The sequence below is a fragment of the Labeo rohita genome, chromosome 13 (genome assembly GCF_022985175.1).
Source record: "Labeo rohita strain BAU-BD-2019 chromosome 13, IGBB_LRoh.1.0, whole genome shotgun sequence".
Taxonomy (NCBI): domain Eukaryota; kingdom Metazoa; phylum Chordata; class Actinopteri; order Cypriniformes; family Cyprinidae; genus Labeo; species Labeo rohita.
Genome location: NC_066881.1, coordinates 6,411,591 through 6,436,215, shown reverse-complemented (window position 1 = coordinate 6,436,215; position 24,625 = coordinate 6,411,591). Strand labels below are relative to the sequence as shown.

The 24,625-nt window shown below is 38.5% G+C and overlaps 1 protein-coding gene across 6 annotated transcripts in view; it reads left to right on the top strand.

Annotated features, from left to right (window-relative positions):
- Positions 1-24,625, top strand: part of LOC127174903 (protein quaking) — a 125,296-nt gene that overhangs the window by 63,080 nt on the left and 37,591 nt on the right. For all 6 annotated transcript variants that reach the window (XR_007828924.1, XM_051125568.1, XM_051125566.1 and 3 more), the window contains exon 4: positions 11,290-11,433. Coding sequence is in view for 5 of the 6 variants with exons in the window: in XM_051125568.1 (XP_050981525.1) it covers positions 11,290-11,433 (144 nt within the window). In the remaining variant the exon portion in view is untranslated. The remainder of the gene's footprint in view (positions 1-11,289; positions 11,434-24,625) is intronic.

The window sequence follows — 24,625 nt, the reverse complement described above, 5'->3', positions numbered from 1 at the left end:
CAAAACTGTCGTTTCTATATTGTTAATACCTTAATATATACAAATAGGGAGTTCTTCAGTAGTAAAGTTGTTGTTTATAATTATTAGGAGAAAAAAATAAATTGTTACCTCAGATAAGGTCATGAAAAACTAAATTGCCATTAAATCAAATGTTTCTAACCAACCTTTACTTGATATTCAGTCAAGTTAATAATTTTTGTAAAACTTACTTTCATCATAAATGTATATGAATTTACTTTATAAATAAACTTTCTGTGCTATTAATTAATACATTTTTTTATATTTTTATGAAGCATACATATATTTTACTCTATACTCTACTATATTTTATTAATATATTTTTATGTAAATAAGGTATCTGTGTTAAATGCTAAGCAACCTTAAAATGTTTCATTTACAAATAACAATTTGTGAATCACAGTGACAATAAATGAAGAACTTTATTTTATTTTGTTTTTTATTTACTTACTTATTTATTTATTTATTTATTTATTTTTTTTTTGCCACAACTGCAATTTAGAATATTTACAAGCAGTAAATATTTTTCATGGGCCATGGAACATTTATCAAAATATTTCATGAAATTATTATATTATATTATATTATATTATATTATAGTGTTCTTGTTGCAGCAGTTTAATTGTTTTAATTCATATTACAATAGTGATATTGTGTCACTTACAGAAGCAGTCTTTATTTCTTTGCACAAACATAATATTAAAAAAATAATAATAATTTTGTTTCTTTTGTGGCATGGAATATTATATATGTATGACATTTTCCAATGAGAGAAAGTAGATTTGTTTTTTGTTTTTTGGGTTTTTTTTTTTTTTTCTCAACCTACATTTTCAATGGTCAGGCTATCATCTTATAACATTATAACATTGCAGTTCAAAAATCTCATGCCAGTTGGTGAGTGTTAATTTTAGACCCTGTAGACACACATAAAACATGCATGAACAATCATAACAAACTCACAATCACACCAGATGGAGAAATCTGATTGGTTGATTATGTCTTCACACATCCATATGCTTAAACATATTGCTCATTTTTAACATGCACTCAAAATTCACTCAGTCAGCAACTGTGGCTCAACGTTTGTCCAGATGACAGATGCACCAGTGCTCGTGATTGCACAGAGTTTACATGCGTAGGGTTCATTCGAGAGTAAACTAGCCCGGTCCAGTCCGCACTGCCCAACTGAGCTACTTTGCAGGGAATAACAAGCCCTCCCCTCGTTCCTGAGAGCCGCGGGCAGGTGTTCAAACATTGTCCTTGGCCTCGGATGAGTGGGGGCTGGATCCTGTGGCCCTGCCAGGGCTCCTCTCCCAGTCGAACCCCAGTCAACGTACGACACGCTGGGCTAACGACGCCAGGGCGGTGGGGGTCACAAGACGATCTGGAAGCACGGGGTCACATTCACTGTCTATCATTGACACTTGAGCAAACACACATGTTCACATGAATGCAAACACGCAGTTTATTATTATTGGGATTATTGGCATTTTTGGGAGAAAAAACACTACTACGCAGATGTGCACGATCACACACGCTCTCGCATATGTATCTGATCTGGAGGCGCATTTGTGTTTCCATTAGTTGGGCAGGACCCATATTTGGACAAGTGCTGGAAGCGGATAGTTATCCGAGCCCATCCCGAGTGACCGCGAGGAGGATCCAGAGGAAAATAAAACAAGTGCTCTGTGAAAAGCACTGTTGTCATCTCCAGCGTTTCATGCACATCTGGATCGACTCTGCATCCTGTCAGAGCGCAGCTGGTCGTCCGCGTATCGGATCTCAGCTGTGTGCGCGTGCGTGCACCGCCGACGGCCCCTTTCTGATAGTACGACCCGTTCAACGTTGACGGGGTCAATTGAAGCTCTTGTGCAAACATTCGCATGTGTGTTTAAAGGTTCTGCTGTCTTTGCTCTGCGAGTCTCAAGCTGCTTTGGTAGATAGTGGAAAATCTCATGCCTGTGTCCTTTGTTTCTCATGATCTCTTCACCTCCTACCTTGCATCTGTCATTCACACACATCTTTAGTTATGTATTTAAAAGCGGACATGCCATGGACATCCGATTTAAAGCTTCACATTGAGATCCTATCCACCTTATTTTTCCCGTAAGAGCGGGAAATTTGTAAATTGAATGTGCCAGGCTTCCAGTGTTATCCGCTTCCAGCTATTTTAAGCTGTACAAAACAGCTTGTTTTGCTGCTTGATATTGCAAACTGGTGCATCTTACCATATTATTTTAATGTATTATGTTAATTATGGACACATTGGTTTGTAGTGCAAACAGTTTTACAGTTTACTGCATTTTGTTCAGTGTTGCCAAGTCCGCAGTTTTCCCGCAGATTGGGCTACTTTAACACTGTTGCTGTGGGTTGTTTTTGATGTCTGTGGGTTGAAAAACTTCATATTTAGCCCCTGAAATACGAATGTACCAGTAGAACCCCACCAAAAAAAGTGTATTTTATCCCCTGGAAGGCAATTTTTAACGGGGGACCTACTCGAAATGCAATTGGACTAGTTTTGGGCTAGTTTTGAGTAGCAATTGGGCAGGTTTTGTACAAACCTGGGAACCTTGATTTTGTTATTCTTCTCATTACTTCCTTAGACAGGCTAATGAACCAGAAGTCTTGTGCATTCACTGAAAACGGCTTACTTCTGTGTTGAAAAATAATGTGGATATGTTAACAATACTTTTACAGCATTTATTAATTTTGGTTAATGTTAATTTTGACTTTCTCAATTTTGGTTTGCAGTCAGTATGTTTTCCCCCCCCTCTCTTTTCAAAATTGATAATAGTAAGAAATAGGTAGAAAGTTTTAGGCTAGTTTAGAGCAGCAATTGAGCGGTTTTGTTGTGAAAACCTGGCAACCCTGAGAGTAATGATGCTGAAAATTTAGCTTTGCATCACGGGAATAAATGACGTTTTAAAATAAATTAAAATAGAAAAAAATATTTTAAATTGTAGTAATGTTTTACAATAGTTAATAACAATAATTATAATGACTACAAAGTGACTCCACTCTTATAGAACACTTAAAATACTAACAGATAGATTAATGTACAGTCGAACCAAAAATTATTCAGACACAGCTATATAGTGTGAATTTTTATTTTTTTTTACTAGTGGGTACAGGACACTATAGTTCATTTATATAAGTGAGGATAGCAAAATAAAGTCAACTGTAACAAAAATTCTTCATACAGTGGACTTCCAGTAAAACTGGAAAAAGTGTTTTGTTGCATACCTTTCTATCAAAGTTATCTGACATTATCAAGATAAATTTGTTCTGACACAGTTTAACTATTGAATTCTTGTCATATTTTATTACCATTTTCTAAACTATAGCGAATAAACTGTGATAATGTGAGACATTTTGAAGGTGTCTGAATAAATTTTGGTTTAAATGTGTCTGAATCATAAATAGATTATTTTTTAATGTCAAATCAACCAAAAATACTCATTTTGCCTGCTGTTAGTTTCACTTAAGCTGTGTTTATGTGTGTGTGGATGAAATATGACACGAAGGACAAGGATGTTTGCCCAAGACAGGAATAATCTAATCAATTGCATATAGGCAGAATAAGCCAATAAGTAGGTCCACATGGAATCAGGAGCAGAATGCATGTCATTCACGAAAATCTGCAAATCCCTTAAGTGTTACATTTCAGCGTGTAATATGTCTCACGATTTTGTGTTACAGATGTGATATCTCAAATAATGCCGCTGGATAATGAGAGGAGTTACTACACATGTCTGAAGGCAAAAGCGTTGAGATCTGTTGAGATTCAAAAGCTGTGAATTTTAATTAAACATTTTCATTTTCTGAGCAACACACTCATTTTAAGCATTCCATTAAACTGCAGTAAGTTTCACCAGTTCTCAATTCCTTTTTGAGAGCTCTTAAAAGCATGAACACTTCAAATCTCTAGGGTTCTCTAGGGTTGTACGCATTCTTCTGCATGCATTTTTGTCGTTGAATATTTTTCTCAGATATAGCAGAGCTGTTTGAACAGCATTTCCACAGGCAGTTAATGTCTATTAGTGTCATTATTATTGGCTAGTAGGCGATTTTCTCTCTGACTGCTCCTGTGGTTCATGGACTCACACTTGTTGTTCCAACAGCAGCTTTCAACAGCTTAATCTCATGAGATAACATGAGCGTTTTCCACTGTTAAACCATTATGTCACATTGTGGATGGCCTTTAAATATAATTTAGTTAGTCTTTCTCTGTCTCACCTTCGCCTTAAGCACAACTTTGATGTAAAGGAAAGAGACAAGTGGCAATAACAGTGCTGAAATTTCTGTGAGCTGTGAGCATCTATCCAGCACTCATTTACTGATGTACTGTATCCTTATCAAACATTCAGCACTGCCCCTACAGTAAAGCAGATGTGTAAAAACACACACAGATGACAGTTACTGATTAGCAGTTCCTGGTTCATTTTTAAAAAGTGTTTGACTGTACAGAACAACACAAAATATAAAGATTTGTTGGCGGTATTAATAATACCAAATTGATAGACATTTGCCATTTATATTTAGGTTTTGGCCTGTTTGGTTATGGATAGACATAATTACAATTCATTATTTCCCTTCAACTTTAAAGCAGATTAACAAGCTCTTATATAAAAAAATATATATATTTTTTAATATTTTAAGTTACAAAAATTATGTAAAGTACTCAAAATAGTAAGCAAATAAATAAATAAATAAATAAAATCTATTAAATAATTTTCATGTTGATAATTGGATGAATGAATCATATTAAAATTCTCCATGATAGCTTTTTTTGTAAATAAATACGTTTTTAAAAAATAGCATCAGTCATTTTAAATGCTTTATATTAAATTAAATGAATTTAGGCATCACAAAAAAGGATATTAATGTTATAGTTAATAACTAAATTATATAAAATTCTACAAAATAGTATTTTGTGTAAATAACTTAAAAATAAAACATTAAAAACTAAAATCAATCACAAGAAATTGAAATGAATTTGAGCATCACAACATGTACACATAATGTACACAATTTATATTAATTTTTAATTTTATAGTTAATAAATGATAATTAAGTGATATATGAAATGATATAGTTCTGCAAAATTGTTGTGTAAATAAATTAAAACAATAAAATCTAAAATCAATCACAAAATATGAAAATGAAATTAAGTGCCACCACACTATAATGTACATAATGAAAAACTGATGTTCTCTTTTTTAGATTTTGTAAAACATTACATTTGACAATATTATTAAATAGTGTTTTTAAATAAAGTGTATCACCTTTGATAACAACAAATGTCATTTAAATGTAAAAATAGGCGAAATAAGCATCAAATCCAGTATTAACTGAATTATATCCTATTTCAGTCAATACTGATTAATTTAAAAAATCTGATTTCATCCATCAAAACAAAGCCGTGGGATTTGACGAAAAAGTAGCGCGCACTAAATAAATTGTAGATCAGTCCAGGGCACGTAGGGACTCTGACGCTGATATACAAAGTTAATATGGAGCATGTTGTCTTGCTGATGTAGTTGCCGTCATCTTTGTTCTGACTGGGCCTGTCAGAGAGACTCAGCTGCAGTGTTGGGCCGCTGGCAATTACTGTTATTAGAGCTGTCACAATCACTTCAGATTCATCCTCTCGCAGCCTCACTAAACAGGCTCATGTGTGTGCGTGTATGACAGAATTTTATTTCTGGATTTTCTTCTCGCATTTTGCATACATATTAAAGTGATTGTTCATGCATAACCATGGTAGTAGTTTAAACACATTGTCACTATGTAAATATCACCGTTATATTCAGTGCTTAGAGTTAGTAGTGGATTTATGTCTAATTTAAATGGGTCACATTAAAAGCAATTACATTTTTCTTGATCTTTGATCAAAGAGTTCATCGTATTATGAAAACAACTTTCAGTTCTCAAAACTTTTTTCAAAAGTTTTTTTAAGGTTCCTGATCATTTCAGTGTGATCAGGACATTTCATTTTAAGTGGCACATTTTCAGATATACAGCATTCACTCTCAGAAAAAGGTTCAAAAGCTGTCTTTGTACCTTTTAGATACTAAATTTTACATTTTTAATATTGTTAAGATAAGTCAATATTTGGCTGATGTTCCAACTATTTTAAATTCTGAAATCTGAGGGTGCAAAAAAATCAAAATATTGAGAAAATCACCTTTAAAGTTGTCCAAATGAAGTTCTTAGTGATGCATATTACTAATCAAATAGTAAGTTTTATTATATTTACTGTAGGAAATTTCTTCATGGAACATGATCTTTACTTAATATCCTAATGATTTTTGGCATAAAATATTGATAATTTTGACCCATACAATGTATTTATGACTATTGCTACAAATATACCTGTGCTACTTATGACTGATTTTGTGGTTCAGGGTCACAATTGTGAACTGAAATCTTGATGTATATGTTTGTCTGGCAGAAAACCTGATGAAACATCTCTAACAAAGCATGTGAACCTTTTTTCCTTTGTTCTTTAAAATCCTCTAACAAGATGCTTTGATGTAACTTCGCTTTTACAAAACCACCAAATCGTCTGGATTTGAGGGTAAAGCCCTCTGTCGTTCTCTAAATCTGTCCCGAGAGAGAGTCAGACTGGTGTTTGGTATTCTCTCTGAGTGAGCTGCTTGCTGGAGGTTTTCCTAACATTTGAAATATATATTGTAGAAACAAGAAAATGAAATCAGCAATTTTTCAGTGTTTCTAGTCATCAACGTGGTTGACCCGAATCATTGCATCATCAAAACATGAACCTGCTCTGAGCCATGCAATGTTACTCCTCTCTGACCATGTTTATATGCACATTAAATATCAGAATTTGTTCATATTGTTGTTACATTAACGTTAAACTGATAGTTCACCCAAAAATGGAAATTACACCATGATTTACTCACCCTCAAGCAATCCTAAATGTATATGACGAATACAATTGGAGTTATTTTTAAAAATGTCCTGTCTCTTCCAAGCTTTATAATGCCAGTGGATGGCTGTTGAGATTTTGAAGTCCAATAAAGTGCATCCATCCATCATAAAAAGTACTCCACGCAGCTTCAGGGGGTTAACAAAGACCTTAATGTGTTTGTGTAAGAACAATATCCATATTTAAAACGTAAACGCATGTTTACAGTTAGCAGAAACTAGACATTACAGTTTATACAATTTTAAATATGGATATTTTGCTTACACAAACTCCGGAGCTGCATGGAGTACTTTTTATGATGGATTGATGCACTTTATTGGACTTCAAAATCTCAACACCCATTCACTGCCATTATAAAGCTTGGAAGCCATGTCATTTTTTAATATAATTCCGATTGTAGGATGTAGGTACACCTAGGATGCCTTGAGGGTGAGTCAATAATTATTTTCATTTTCATTTTTGGGTAAACTATCCCTTTAACTGTAACCTTGATTTCCATAATCCAATTATGCAAATATTCCTGTTTCTAGAAATCTGAATAAGACAGCTGTCATATACTAATATTAGCCTGAATTCTTTGACATCTAAACTCTAAAGTAATGCTGAATGCTATAAGATGTTTGTGAAAAAAAGTAATGGAAGAAACATTTTTGGAGCTTTTGTTTCTTTTGTATTAACAATCAGAATGAGAAAAAAAGATTGATTTCCCTGCCTCATCCGCAATTGGTTAGACAAACAGATAACTCACACCATTGGTTGAGCCAACGTTGCTACAGTATGTTAGACAAAACAAAGCACTGTTATGATGAGTCACAGTGTTACATTTCTTATGAAAATCAAACTGCAGATGGTTTACTTATAGCTGTCGCTTCACATTAAGCTGGAATACGAGGATGTTTTAACATTTTGTTTTAGCGTTAAAATGACACATTTCAGCCTTTAAAGAAAGGAACATAAATCAATATACAGACAGCTGAAAGCACTGCAAGAGTCTTATGACCTACATTTTACAATTCATTGCATTTTTGCTTGCTGTTGTCAGGGACATGAATGAGAATTAATGAGTTGACTAAATTACTGTGAACTACTGTGATGTAAATCACTGTACTACTAACGCTGAATTGAAATAAGTCACAAGAACAAGCAAAATAGCTGGAAAAACATGTAATGCCAAACATACAGACCCTGCTTGTTTGTGTTATATCTTTGGAATTATGTTTGTTTGATATGTTTGTTTGTAAGGCTGATCACATGCATACAATATTCCAAAATAGTTTTTTTTTTTTAAGTAAAACACTGATATTTTGTGGAATTTTGTGGGTGAAATCTGATTATAGGATTTCAGCTTAACTAGGAATCCACATCTTTGGGATTGTCTTGTGAGTTTGAAAGATTTCCCGTGGAGATTTTGCATTGGTTTTCAAGTGGGTCACACAAATTCACCATTTTGTCCAATGGAAAGGTGCTTGATTTGACCTTATACAATGGTAATCTTTTGGCAATGGACAGTTTTTACCCACAAAATTGAGTTATTTTGACCTTAGTTTAAAGGGATAGTTCACCCAAAAATGAAGTCATCATTTACTCACCCTCATGTTGTTCTAATGTTATATGCCTTTCTGTCATGTCATATTTTATTAACTGTGATTTCTCGCAACTTGCATGCTTTTTCTGGGCGAGTCGGAGTGAACAGCGCTAATATAGTCTCATGAGTGTGCAGCCATTCACAGAAACTGACAGCCAAGGTTAGGAATTTCATTAAATAATACAAATCAAATCAAATTTTTTTTTTTTTTTTTTTTTTTTTTTTTTTTTTTTACCAAACTCTATCATATACGCCCAGAACAGTCTTTTGTGTGTGTGTGTGTGTGTGTGTGTGTGTGTTTTTTATATTATTTTTTAATGTTGTTGCTGGTCGCATTCACTGACATTGTGCGAGTGAGACGTTGCTTTAAATTTCTCCTTATGTGGTCTGAAACAAGCAGCATATGACATTAGAACAGCATAAGAGTGAGTAAATGATGGCTTAATTTTCATTTTAGCTATCTCTTTAAAGGCTAACCCAGATTATAGACGTAAATGAAAATGATGTATATGTAAACATGGTCACTGTGGTGAAATATATTGGTAAGTATGTTAAAGAATAAGCTTGTGTCTCATTACATTCCCCCCTGCGTGTATCTTCGTCCTCTCCCAGCCGAGTCGTGATATTAGTTCCCAGAGCTTTCCACCGAGGGGTCTGCGCTCCTTCAGAGCGGCATTATTGCCTCGGTGAGGATTACAAAAGAGCAGGACAATGGATTTATGGACATTGATTTCACTAGTGCTCGGCTACGGCACGGGCAGCTCAGAGACAGTGCGCGAGGGGAAAGAGGTGTAAACAAAGGCCTAGCGGAGGGCCCCACAGTTGGACATATTTTCTGCGTTGAACGTTGAAGGCGCGTCACCTTGACTACCAGCCTGTCACTTGCCGCCCTGCGGGGCCGCAGAAGGAACAGCCACGGCCTGATGCGAGACAACCTGCTTGGACCGCAGGAAAAACAAGTGTCTTAGCTGTATCTTACCCTCAGACAGACTGACACGTACACGAATATACACACCACCTCTACTCCGGTGCCTCTTGGCTGTCTCTGGCCGGCTTTCTTCGAGTGTTATTGACAGTGTGGCTGTGGGAGGGTTGCTGCGTTGTGACAATCAGCCTCAGAAGATCAATTTTTAGCACTTGTCACAACCAAAGAAAGCCAAGTAAATCAGCCAAGCGAAACCAAAGGGCCGAACAGAGAGAAAAAGGAAGTGACCTCATGACACCCGAGCACCACCATCCTGAATGATAAATCATATTGCGTGTGTTTGGTGATACGCAACCCCCGTTTCCACCCTTCCTCGCTTCACGCCGAAAGGGGCAACAATGGCTCCTTAATGAAAATCAGCAGGCAGAACGCGGGAACACAGACGCCGACGCTGATTGCCATCAATTTCCCATTTGCAGTCACGAGGAGAAAAAACGAGCCGTGTTTGCATATCTGATTATTGCATAAATCAGATCTTGATTTTTCATTTGGAAATCCTTCAGGAAAACGAGAAAAACAGCAAAACAAGCCAGACGCAGACAAACAAAAGCGGTGGTGTAGGCGAAGTGTAACGAGCCCCTTCAACTTAATGTGCTTTGGGTTTCTATCAATTAAGCTGTTTGCCCTCAGCAATCTTTAGAGCTTTTTAATCCAAAGTTTTCATGGTTTCCTGTCATATAATTTAGTTTTTAAAGCCCCTGTATTTCTGTTCCACTCGCTGCACCAAACAGTTCTGCAAAAATTGTAATATTTTCTGAAGAAAATGTGTGTGGAATGGTGTTTCCAAAGCATTTTTATGCAGTTGCTATGTGGTTGCTGGGGTGTTTGCATCTCATACTAGACCTACTAATGTTTCCAAACAGGTTTCACAAACACCTCCATTGCTCCCCATCTGCTATTGGTCTGACAGAACACAAGCCACGCCCCAAACTCACCCCATTGGTTGAGCTGCTGTTGCTGTGTGCTTCTACATTCTTGAACAGAGCAATGTTTTGAAAGCGCTTCACAGTGTTTATATTTTTCAACACACAAATAGCTTACTTAGTTGTCTCTGTATATTAAGTTGAGTTAAAAGCATATTAACAGAATAAATTTACATCAGCTTTGAGCGCTGCAGAGCTATGACTCACTTCAGCAGTGATCTAGTTTTGATTTGTTGCTCATGCTATTGTTGCTTCTCTCTGCTAGCTGTGAAGCTTTTGTCACCACCTGTCTTGAGACTGTATGCATTTCACGAGGTCTCTTTTATAGAGCTGTGTCTCACAGGATGACATATACATGGCATCCTGACTTCTGCTTTGGTAGCACACAGCAGATCAAAGAAGCAGATTCTCCGTTTTATTTTTTTACTTTCACATCCTCTCTGTTGTAGTCTGTGTTTTATTAGATTTCCAGTTGCACTTTAGTGTCATCAAGGTATCAAACCCCACAGCAAGAGTGGGAGCTGAGACAAGTCCCAACATCTTTCCTGAACCTCATCATATCAAAACACACATATATCATATTTCTGATGAACTCTGTTAAAACATGTGTTGAGGGTCAAGGCTTGTATCCCACTGTACACTATGCACTATTTACCACCCGCTGAAGTCCAGTACATAAGGAAAGCTGCAACAGTTGAGGGCATGAAGAGACTATTTTATAAACCCATTCTTCACTTTCCTATAGACTTCCTTGATTGTAGCAGTCAACATCTTGTACAGCAGCAGTGCATCTAAAACCGTTCTTTCTCTCATTCTTTCTGTCCAGGAGGAACAAAATCGAGGCAAACCCAACTGGGAGCATCTGAATGAAGACCTCCATGTGCTCATCACGGTGGAGGATGCCCAGAACCGAGCTGAGATCAAGCTTAAGCGTGCAGTGGAGGAGGTTAACAAGCTACTTGTGCCTGCGGTGAGTGTCACTGCTCTCCTGCTTACACACTTCCTTTTTCGTCTTTCTAGTTGCACTCTCTTGAATATAACACATCATGCTTATTTAGGTTCTCTGATGTTATATATGTCAAAATGACAGGAAGTGGGCTTTTGAAGTTATATGCCATGGGCTTTGTTGAGGTTTGAAACCATTTTCACACAATAAATTGGTCTCTCCAAACATCAGTACAGGTTCTGTTCACAGTCTGTGTCTGTGTGTAAGTGACTTTATGATGTGTCTCACTGCAGTGTTTAAATACTCATATAATTTGCAGATTTTTATGCACTATATCATATTAAATTCTCAAAGTGCAAATATAATATAATCATCAGTGCTTGCCCTTTAAAACCAATTATCACTGATTGCTTTGTGGCAATTTACTGGACATCAAAACAAAAATGCTCCAGACAGCTGCTGTTCCAATTCACATAACTCATATTATAACAGGACAAGTTGCAACAAGTATCCACATTACTGGTTCCATCAGACAAGCTGTTTTTAGTGACTAAGCATTATATAACACAATGCTTGTTGTTTTTAGTTATTATAAAGTGATACCTATGATTTATAGTAAAGAAATGTGTAATAATATTTGACATTGACTTTTGTTTAGTATTATGTCTGCTGGTTTCGATTGCACAAGTTGCACAAGATTTTTATTGACACGATTTCATAAAGATGTAGTATGTTCCATGGTGAAAGAGATACTGGATCTCGTTAGATAATGTGTTCTTATATCGGTAATGGTATTAGTAACCTTTTAATGTTCTTATACTAGTAACAGTCCCAGCACATTAGAACATGTGTATCTGTGATTGCATGTGGCCTTAAAACATTTTCCTCTTTCATTTCCTTTCCTTTTGGTGTCACTTGATGAGTGGGAAGTGAAACATTCTCCAAACGCTCTCCTGACAAATGGGAAGTGCTGTGCAGGGCCAGTGTGATTGAGTAATCAGTCACTCGAAACATTCTTCATGCTAAACGTTGCATCATTGTCATTCAAATCTATGTGAAAGGGTTGGAGGAACAGGGTCAAGTCATCCTGTATGGTCGTAAATTAAAGTATTTTAAATGCTAGGAATGGTGTCAGTCAGGCAGTTGGAGTATGCATGAATAGACACTACTGTAGCTCTGTTTAGCTAAGCAGTGTTTTCAGGCATCATAGATGTACTTTGGGTTAGGGTTAGGTTGCTGTCTTAGAAAGTATCTGCATATATAGATATTATACTGTGACAGCAGTTGAGCCCTCTGGAGATTTAGATGGATAATAACACACAGCAAATATTGAGCTAATAGATTTCAGGGGCAACATCCTGTTGTTTTCTAACACTAGTGTCTTAGGATTTATGAGGTCACATGACTTTAAAAGTCAATTCATGTGATGAGGAAGTAAGTTCATTGAGGTCACAGCCTTTAGGTTATAGAGTATGAGCTGTTGTAGATAGATTCCAAAACTCTAGTCTGCTAATGACTATTGCATGACCAGAGTCCTACCTCAATTATTTCATTAGCCGTGGGGCATTCATGAAGTGCTGAGGATTCTCATGCTTACAGATGCTGCTTATCCATGTTGCATTGGTGCAAAATGTACCATAGTTTCTGATAAAATACTGTAGTTACCAGTGTAGTACTTCCCCACAACCATGTGACTGGGCCTTGCATGAAAGTTTACAGCAGGGATGAAAATTGGCGCTAGACATTTTGGCCAGTCTAGCCTAATGATTTTCTTTATTTTGCCCTGCTGTCCCATCTGCTTTCAAGCATATGATTGATTATTTCTTGCTCTTGTGTGTCCTGTGTACATGCATGTACATGTCACATTACACATTTTTGTGGTATAAATGCTGCCTTGCAGTGTTATGGCTGTGGGACCTATAATTGTACTAGTAGTTGTATTTTGGTCAGAACTGTGGTGTAGTGCAATGGTTCCCCATCCTATTTCTGAAGTACCCCTCTCTTATTTCTATTTCATGTCTTGGTGTCTTTATTAATGAGTTGATTGAGTAGGTTCAGGTGAGTTTGCTTAGGGAAACATTCTTCATAACCAGGGTTGAGAACCACTGGTGTAGTGGAACAGTATATGTGCTAATGACATACCACAGGGGTGGCCAACTTCAGTCCTAGAGCAGTGGTTCTAAACTCCAGTCCTCGGGGCCCACTGCTCTGTACATTTTGTATGTTTCTGAATCTGACATACACAGTTCAGTTCATGGATCTTTCTTCTAACAAGCTGATGATCTGAATCAGGTGCATTAAATGATGGAGACATACAAAATGTGCAGAGCAGTGGGCCTCGCGGACTGGAGAACACTGCCTTAGACCTTGATTAGCTTCTTCAGGTGTGTTTAATTAGGGTTGGAGTGAAACTCTGCAGAACAGTGGTCCTCCCGGACTGAAGTTACAAGTTACAACTTGCTTCAACACACCTGGCAGGAAGTTTGTATTATGCCTAGTAAGAGCTTGATTACCTGGTCCATCCAGGACCGAGTTTAGGCACCCCTGTACAAGAGCTACTGGCTCACACCCTAGGTCAAGTGTCTCCAACCCTGCTTCTGGAGAGCTACCTTCCTGCAGACTTCAATTCCAACACTGCTCCAACACACCCGGTTGTAGTTTTACCTTGAACACCTTGATTAGCTGGTTCAGGTGTATTTGATTAGGGTTGGAGCTGAACTCTGCAGGATGTTAGTTCTCCAGGAGCAGGGTTGAAGATCCCTACCCTGGGTCATGTCCTGGTCCCATTCCCCTTCTTGCTCCATCAACTGTTCAGTCTGTCTTAAAGGATTTGTTCACTTTCAGAATAAAAATTTCCTAAAAATGTACTCACCCCCAAGATGTTCAAGTCTTTCTTTCTTCAGTTGAAAGGAAATTAAGGTTTTGGAGGAAAACCTCCCAGGATTTTTCTCGATATAGTGGATTTCAGTGGGGATTGACAGGATGCAGATGCAAATTTAGTTTCAGTGTAGCTTCAAAGGGTTCTACATGATCCCAGCAGAGTAATAAGGGTCTTATCTAGCAAAACGATCAGTCGTTTTCTTAAGAAGATACAAGTTTATAAACTTTTTAACCACAAATGCTCTTGCACTAGCTCTGCGACTTCGACTATGCGACTCTGCGACTTCGACTATGCGACTATGACTTCACACATTAAGTAATCTCGTTGGAAAGGTCATAAGTGGTTTGTTCTTCGTTTGTGTACTGCAGTTTAAACCTTCAACCACTGATCCCCACTGAAGTCCACTATATGGAGAAAAATCCTGGAATGTTTTCCTCAAAAACCTTAATTTCTTTTCGACTGAAGAAAGAAAGACATGAACATCTTGGATGACATGGGGGTGAGTTAATTTTCAGGGAATTTTCATTCTGGAAGAGAACTAATCTTTTAACTCCAGACAAAAAAACTCAAAACGCAAATAAAGGCAAAACTTTAGTCATCAACAAAGTTTACTGGATTGGAATTTTTATCTTAAGCCATTGTTGTTTTCTGACGTTTTTGTCAGCTACATTGGTCTTAAAATGAGACCACTGACGGTGCAAGTTGAAGATTTTCATGTCAGGATACAGAAAGACCATTACATGATGTGGCCACCAGAGGAAAGATGATATGTTATTGCTTCAGTAGGCTGTCATGGCAACTGCCAACACCTTCAATAAGCTCAGTGAGAACAGTCACACCTCCCCAATCAGTGGACCTACGCTTTGGGTCTCAGAGTGGACACAGACTACAGCTACTACTGCGACAACAGCATAACATTTAACCTGATCCTTCATCTAAGAGCAATTCCCCTGTCTGGCAGCTAACTCCCAGACGGCCCACAGAGAGGCCGACCCTTCCTTATCAATCCCAGCCCTGCTGCTGCAGTGCATGATGTCCGACAGTACCCTCCCACATCCCAAGGTAAAATCCATTAACACCTCTGTGTTTGCCTACAGGGACTTTTTTCTGTCAAATAGATGGAGGGAGGGATTTTTTCCTTTCTGTTTGCGCTAACAGCCGTTAGTGTTCTGCTCCAACTTCTGTAAAGATCTTTATAATCCCTGCTGAAATTTGCATACTGATTGATCGCATCTTGTGGCATTTGAGATGTACGCTCTGCTTCTCCACACGTGGGCGGGGCTAGCAGCGCACCAATAGTGTTTGTGGAAAATTTTGACAAAATATATATCAAGCCATTCCCATGGGGTCATTTGCTGGATTGACAGTCTACCTTCCAGAGAAAGCTAGCAACCAAGGCACTTTATAGCAGCACACCAGGAGTCGTCAGCTTGGCGTCACCTGTTTTAAATCATCATCATTATCTACATCACCACCGTAGCTCTCATCATCATAATCAGCAGCACTGGCAATAGTGGCAGCAGTTGGTGTGGTGCACGCAGGAAGCCAGTGACCAGCAGGATACTGCTAACACAGTCAAAAGCAATTATCATCAATGGCTTTGTGACAAATATATAAAAGCCTTCGCTTCACAATTGCATCTGATTGTGCTGACTGAGGCAAGGTCTCACCAGACTCCCCTGAGCTCCTCTGTCTGTCATAAGCAGGAAGGAGAGCTCGTTTACATATTACCAGTGGCAACATGCTGATCTCTTCCATACAATGAAAGTAAATGGTGACTAGGGACTGTCGAGCTCCAAAAAAAAAAAAAAAAAAAAAAAACATAAAAGTATGCTAACAGTCTATATAACTTTTACACATTATTCCAAGTCATCTCAAGTCATATGTGAGGAAAAGTCTCAATTTGCACCATTTATGAATTTCCTATACATGGATGTGAATGAGATAGGGGAAGAGAATATTACCAGTGGAAATGTCCTTTTTGTCACATAAGAGGACTTGGAATGTAGCATAGAAGACGCATGGATGCCATTGTGTTGGTTTTTGGTCTTTTTTATTATTTTTAGAGTCTTTGGTCACCATTCACTTTCATTGTATTGAAAAAGGGCACCATCAACATTCTACTAAACTTCCATTGTTGTGTGATTTTTGTAGAGTGATGCATCACAGCTTTGAAACAGAGGCCTGTGCATATGGTCTGGACATCTCGAAACTGTCTGCTAATGGGGACCATGATTTGAGTCTGACCTGATTTGACTTGATCATAGATTTATGTTGATGCATGTTGTGGTAGCCCAGGAGCATAGGATATGAGCTCATAGTTAAAGCATTGTGTTCTCAAGGTCCTGGGGAGTGACAGTGAGATAATGGTTGGTTATCATTGCATCCTTGAACACAGAACTTAACATCTTCTTGCTTGACATGGACCTGTCTATCTATTTGGTCAGTTGCAAATGCCCAGGTAATAATTACTCTTATATCCAAGAAGGAAGTCCTATGTATGCGTAAGAGGGGGACCATCTTTAATGCTAGCACATGCAAATCACGTTTCTTAAAACATGCTCTACGCACACTAAAGCTCGTAACCTCCTACATGTCACAGATGATTCATATTCCTGGAAAAACAGACATCTCGTGTCACTTCACTATGAGTATTTTCAGCTATGCTAAGCTGAACTATGACACACAACTTCAGCACCAAATTACATGCACACCCCGGAGAAAGCTAATTTCAGAAAGGCCTTTATTTAGAACCTAAGCCGGTAGGCAGTGTCTAAACCTGTGGTGAGGTGAAGCGCTTACCACTATCTGTTAGCTCTCAACATTCTCTAACTCTGTTTCCCCACCCTGTGTTAACGGTAGCTAGGCCTAAATGGTCATTGCTGAAGGGACTACTTTAATTAAAGTCCTGTCTGTCAGCCGCCCCTCCGTGGCACCCAGCCTGGAGCCATGACAGATAGAGGCAGCTCTAATTGTCAGGGCTGGAGATAAAGTGAAATTTGAAATTGGGTGTGGAGGCACTACTACCACACAATGCACATACACACACACATACACCTCCCCTTTTTGTCCCATGTGGTTGTCCAGCTGTGCCAGCAGTGGTGTTGAAGAAGAGAGGATGTTAAGTAAACAGCAAAGGCCGGCAGGGGCCAAAGTACCCAAGCCCCAAGCTCTACCCAGCACGACTCAGATTAGTCCACAATTCCTTCCTGGGATGAGATACTTCCAGCTCAACCATGAAGCTCAGTATTTGTGGAGCTTTATGAATGTGTGATTTTTGTGTGAGTCATGATGGCTGCTAACAGCAGCATCACTGTTAGTGTTGCTCATTGCATAGGGGTGTCCAATCCAGCTCCTGGACTGCCACCGTCCTGTAGAGTTCAACCTACTTCAGCACACCTACGTGCTACAGTTGTGTTTAATTAGAGTTCTATCATGACAACTCTCGGAAGATTTTAGCATGGTAACGGATATGGCAATGCAAATGTATTTGGTCTTGGCGGAACAGATCTGCTACGCTGATGGTTATTGCTGTCGTTGTAGATTATTGCTGCTGCTGCAAAGCAAGTACAGGAACTCACTACTGCCAATACATACAACAATACAGTGCTGTGAGCCATTATGCTGCTGAACAAATACCATATGTAGTAACCCGTAGTAGATCTACACAGGTGGAGCTGGGGAGGTGGAGGGTTTTAGAGTAGCACTGAAAGCATGCTGTGAAATGCTCTAGTGAATGCTAACCAACCATTTAAATGTAAAGCAGCAAGCTTATTGGCTGGGTATGCAACTTGAACCAATCAGCTTGTACATTATCGACCCATCAGCCTGTGCCATAGAGTTCCATGACAGAACTTGGCTTTTAAACTATACAGGCAGTGTTGCCAAGTCATCGGGCTACTTTAACACTGTTGCCGCGTTGCCAACTCTTTGGGCTACTTTAACACTGTTGCCACGGGTTATTTATCATGTCCGCAGGATAGAGAGACCACAATAGCATGATATTTAGCCCCTGCAATGCAGATTTTACCAGGGAAACCCTGCCGAAAAACATGTATTTTACCCCTTTTTAACTGGGGACCTCCCTTGAAATGCAATTGGGCTAGTTTTGGACTAGTTTTAAGTAACAATTGGTCAGGTTTTATTGTGAAAACCTGGCAACCCTGTCTACAGGATAGAGGCCCTCCAGGAACACCCCTGGTTAAGAGTTACATATCTGAACAAATCCCTGTCCCTAACTTCCCTAAACCACTGTAACCCATCCCAAACTATGAATATAAATGATAAATTATATTACTTTTCTTAGATACAGTGGGTGGAAGAACCATGTAAACTTATATTGAAGTAAGGACCCAAACTACATCTAGCAAAATAAAATATTGAGGGACATCAGGGTGGCCTTGGCCAGTAAGCAACCACCTAGAAACCAAACCAGAACACCCTAGAAACCACCTCGAACTCTGTAAACCAGTCACAACACCCTTGCATCATTTTTCTTCCATCTAGTCATTGGATCTTTTACTTAATTTCTTTCTACTTCGCACGTATCCACATGCCAATGTTTTGAGATTCTCTCCTTGCCTAATTCACCCGCTGGCACACGTGCTCACTATGGGATTTTGAGCCCCGCAGATTGCGATCGACTGCTGGGAGAAGCATTTAGGAGGCGATATCTAGGCGGGGTGTGCACAAGTTCTGTTTGGGGATTCCCATGACGTGCTCAGCAAGCGTTAGTCACACATAACTGAATCTCTGCCTGCAAGAATGCACATGGACACCCTCACATCTTTGTAAGAACGCCCGAGTGGATGTAGAAGCAAAGGTGCATTATGGGTGAGCAGAGCCAATGTTGCTGTTTGTGACGGTGCTTTTTTTTAGGAAGGCAAGAGAATGAAGGGCCCAGTTGTTTGTGGGAGGTTCCATCTGTTCCCTTCATGGCACAATAGGGTCCCTCTTGCATGACATGTTTTTCTGCCTCTCGCTGTTTCTCAGAGTGCTCAGCACTAGCGAAAGAGAGAGAGGGGTTGAATAGAGCTCATGCCTGTCTTTGCAGAAATGTGTGTGTGTGATGCCGGAAAAAATGTCTAAATAAGACATGTTGTGCTCAGTTGTGTGCACGCACATTCGGATTTCGAGAAATGACTGCACATTTTTGCATATCTTTGTCCCTTTCTCCAGGTGCACATGCTGCCTCCTTTTGTCCAAAGGTCTCCTTTCCATCAGTAATGTGACTTTGTATATGTCGGCGGGTGTAGCTCTGTGTGTGGCTACGGTGTACGTGTGAACAGCAGGGCTGCTCTGTGGTCACATGATTGAGTAGTCATCCATGTCTTTGAGGCTGAGAGAGCATCAAAAGGCTCTTTGTTTACAACTGGAGTGTGGAAATCCTGAGCGGGCTCTTTGGCCCTACAGGGTTGGATAATGCTCCCAGTGGGGCTTATTCCCCTTCCCCTCCTCTGAGAGAGTCCGGCATCTTTTCTCTCCTTCACATTCTGTTCTGTTATCTCTCTGTCTGTCCCTCCCTCAGTCTCTCATGATGTTATTGAGTAACACTTTGTTTTGGAGCTAGTGTTGGTACAGTTCGGTTGCACAGGGAATAAAGGCTAGATGGGGTTCACAGGGCAGAGAGTGCATTACTGTGGCAACTCTTTGAGAGGCCCCATCCTCAAAGGAGAGCACCGGGTCATGTGACTGTACTACAGAGGGGCTTAAATCATCTACCCACTGCCCCTGCTTTCAGATTTTCAGCTACTTGAAAGAACAAGCTCGCTCATTCATAGGACCAGATGCAATCTGCAGATTTTTTTCGCATCTTTTGCATTGATGGGAAGTATGTGGAATTGTACTGAATGGATTTGAATGGGTTGAATCAGGGATAGGCACGTTCGATCCTACTCTTACCAAAAAGAAGTATACTTCAAGTTTATTTCATTAAGTATACTTAAAGGGGTCATCGGATGCCAATTTTACACAAGTTGATATGATTCTTTAGGTCTTAATGAAAAGTTTGTAATATACTTTGGTTAAAAATTCTCAATGGTAGTGTAAAACAACACCCTTTTTTCCTTGTCAAAATGAGCTCTGCAAAAATCAACCCATTCCAATGGATTGTTCCTTTAAATGCAAATGAGCTCTGCTCGCCCCGCCCCTCTCTTCTCTCTGTGGAGTGACGAGCTGTGCTCGGAGAGATTTTTAACTTTAGCTGTATTTAGCGCGTTGCTAACTAGCGCGTTATTAGGAAAGGTGATTGCACAGATTCATAAAAAAACACTTATACTCACTTCTGCTGTAGGTGAAACTGGATCACAAACATAGAAGCATTTATGTAGATCAGGAGGTGCATTCCCGTCACAAACAAACGTAATCCACTGCATCTTCAGCGGCTCAGATGTCGGGAGTAAATGACGACCACTATGTTCATTATTACATCCAGCAACACAACACCTCAATCGCTCAATCTGAGATATTCTTGTAAAAGTGAATTTTGCATCCGATGACCCCTTTAAGTAAAGTTCAAGTATGTTTTTAAGGATACTTTATGTATTAAGTATACAAATTTAAGTGTACTAGAAGTATACTTGTAAGTGTACTATTTCAATACTCCTTGGGACTAAATTGGCACACTTTCTAGTATATAAAAGTGTACATTTAAGTATACTTTAAGTATAACAGTAGTAAACTTTGAATACACAACTAGTTTATATCTGTTTTAGTTTGTACTGCAACTATACTAAAAGTGAACTTTTAGGTATACTGACAGCTTACTAATTAAACACTTGTAGCATTTTTAGTACACTTTCAAGTATAGTCTCAGTAAACTTCAAGTTTAGTAGTTTTATACTGCAGATATACTCGTAAGTTTTCTTTAAGTGAACTTTACATCATACATTTAAGTATACTACTATGTCCCTGTTAGGTATTAATTTGTATATTTTGTTATATGAATATCTGAACATACAAAACATCAAAAGAAAGAACGGGGTATCTGCTTGTAAACAAAAACATTTTATTGTAGCTTCATGCATTTTTTTATAAACACTTGAATGTGGGTAAGTTTCATAAATAATAATAAAAATAAATAAATAACCAACATTTTGAACAAAAAGCTGAAAAAAAAGACTATGAATTGGATTCAAAGTGATAATGTTTTGATGCTGTTTTATGACTGATGATTGTGTTAAAAACATGTGAAAGCATCAGTTGTCTCAGTTTTTTCTTTGCTTGTGTTTTGCATTCATGTTCAGAAGATGCGTAATAGCGCCCCCTACCATAAAAATGAAAACATGGGTCTCTCAGAACAGTATTTCTCATATATAATTAGACTTTTTCTAAGAATAAGTCAAGTACTTAAATGTCATTTTAAGTATATTTCTGAGAAGTACATAAAGCACATTTCTGAGAAGTACATAAAAAGTGAAAGTATAATTTCCTATTTTTAGTTTAAAAGAAGTATACTTATAGCACACTTGAATAAACTTCTTTTTTGTAAGGGTATGGAGCCACAGTCCTGCAGAGTTCAGCTCCAACCCTGAAAAAAAACCTCACCTGCCTATAGCTTTGGTAATCCCGAAGACATCGATTAGCTTGTTCAGGTGTGTTTGATTAGGGTTGGAGCTGAGCTCTGCAGGGCTGTGGCTGTCTAGGACTGAACTTGCATACCCTTGGGTTAAATGTTGCTGTACTTTGAGCATCCCAGCAAGCCCCACATGACAACACTGACACCACCAATGCCATTAGTTTGGAAGGGGACTGTTTGTCCAACTAATGGCAGATAGGAGAGATGTATAAACATGTTTGGTGACACTAGTGGCCCTGAAATGACATGCTTCACCTTTAAAATATGAACCGCGAGGAACCAAGATTTTCTTCAGCGTTTTGGGGGACCAGATTCTATGTGGACCTACTTATGTATACTCAAAACACCTTGTCCTTCTCTCTGCTACCTCCCTCTATCCCTTTTCAGGAACAGCAGAGTAATCCCTATGTAAATAGTGGGATAGTGTATAGATGCAGACTCCATGGCCGTTCAGAAATCTATCCAGCTTCTCTGCTCCGCCGAGCTCCAATAGAACAGCTGCCTCCCCCGGGCACCACGGAAACGAAATGTCACGAGCGAAATAAAGGCTCCCGTTCTGAGCGCGTACCTTCTGTCAGCAAACGCCACTTTCCCCAATGCTGCACTTAGTCTTTAATGTACTGCTTGACTTTGCCGACGCTGGGTGGCCTTTTCTTCTGAGGAAATGCCGAAATCACTTGCATGTTGTCATCTCTGGAACCTTTTCTTTTTAGAATCTGACTTCGCTACACTGCTGCAAGGGTAAAGAATGAATATGATACACTTGTGAAAGGGTATGTGAAAAATTGGCCTTTGTAATTCTATTTTTTGATTCTTGCAATTTCCTTAAGACCAGTGCCAACAGAGACTAAAGGGATATAAGGGAATCAAATGAAGACAAACTGAAGACTTGGGTGAATATGATGTGGAATGTGTGTAGGACATATTAGGGGATAGGGATAGTTCACCCAAAAATGAAAATTACCTCATGATTCTCACCCTCAAGCCATCCTAGGTGTATATGAGTTTCTTCTTTCAAACGAATACAATCAGAGTTACATTTAAAAATGTCCTGGCTCTTCCAAGCTTTATAATGGCAGTGAATGGCTGTTGAGATTTTGAAGCCCAATAAAGTGCATCCATCAATCATAAAAAGTGCTCCACGTGGCTCTGAGGAGTTAATGAAGGCCTTTTGAAGTGAATCAATGCGTTTAAGAAAAAAATATCCATATTTAAAACTTTATAAACTGTAATCTCTCGTACTCGTTGTACGCGAGTTCACGAGAGTGTCGTTCCAGTGGATGATGTAGGACAGACGTGTAGCGTAAGCTCCGGTGAGAATATGCTAGTCTCATGAGATCCAAGTTTTGTTTACAGCAAAGGAAAACCAGTCTCCTCCTGGCTTATATCGAAATCCTCCACCATTTTTATTTACAAATCCTCATTTTGTACTTCTAATTCATGTCTGCTGTTTTGTTTTGCTCTCTCATCTGCGCTTCCGTGTTCATCGCTTCTCACCGGAGCTTGCGCTATGTTACGTCCAACGCCATCCGCTGGAATGCCACTCTCTCGTGAACGTGCGTACGACAGTTAGCAAGAGCTAGAGATTACGGTTTATAAAGTTTTAACTCTTAAAGACCTAAAACATTTTGGGGGCACCCAACATGCCTGTACTTTTCTTTCTTTTTTCAGACCTATTCTAGCAGTCAGCATCTAGTGCCATATATCATTCTAAACAGGAAAACATGATGTTTCAGTTTAGGTCATTTAAAATCCAATTTTCCTTTTGTTTACTCTAAGAATGAATGAATTAAAAAAAAAAACACAAGCAACAATTGGGTGTTTTTTTACTGTATACTTTTAACAGAAACTCATGAAGTTTGGATTTTTTTCTTTAGAAAGTTGTATCTGGGTGTTTTACACTTTCAAATAAAATTGTGTATACATATAACATTCCCCAAGCAGGTTATAGCCATTTATTACAATATTGTTATAGAGTCTATTTAGTTTGCTAACAATATAGATGTGTCCAACATGGTTTAGGGAGTAAAGTATTCTATAATAAAAAACAGAAAAAAAAGACTTTATTTTAGAGAACAACAAACACAAACAGTGCAGCAAGTAGTGAAAACAAATGCACAAATTGTGCAAATGATTCACAAACTACACACAAAATAAGTGAGAAATATAGAGAGTGCAACAGAAAAAATAGTGCAAATGATCTTTATGAACTATATAAGAATTAGTTACATAATATAACAACCAAATGGATCGATCCACTGGCTATAGTCTGCCTGGCGACGTGATTTATCCAATATGTACCACTGTTTCATCCTTGTTTTTGGTTTGTTTTATGTCAAAGTGCTTTGTTGTGTGTTTTTCTGTGCTTTTGGTTTCTTCTGACAAATCAGTGCTGATCAAAATGTGATGATGTAATCATGTACACTACAAAGCCTCTGAATATCCAAATGGGACAAATGTGATATCTCCGAAAAGCAGAGATATCACATTTGTCGCTTTGCTTCAAAGGCCTTTATTAACCCCCTGGAACCATGTGGAGTTTTCTATGATGGATTAATGCTATTTTTTGGGCTTCAAAATCTCAACACCCATTCACTGCTAATATAAATCTTGGAAAAGCCAGGACATTTTTTTAATATAGCTCTGTTTGTATTCATCTGAAAGAAGAAAGTCATATACACCTAGGATGCCTTGAGGGTGAGTAAATCATGGGGTGTTTTTCATTTTTGGTTAAACTATCCCTTTAAGGCTACCCTTTC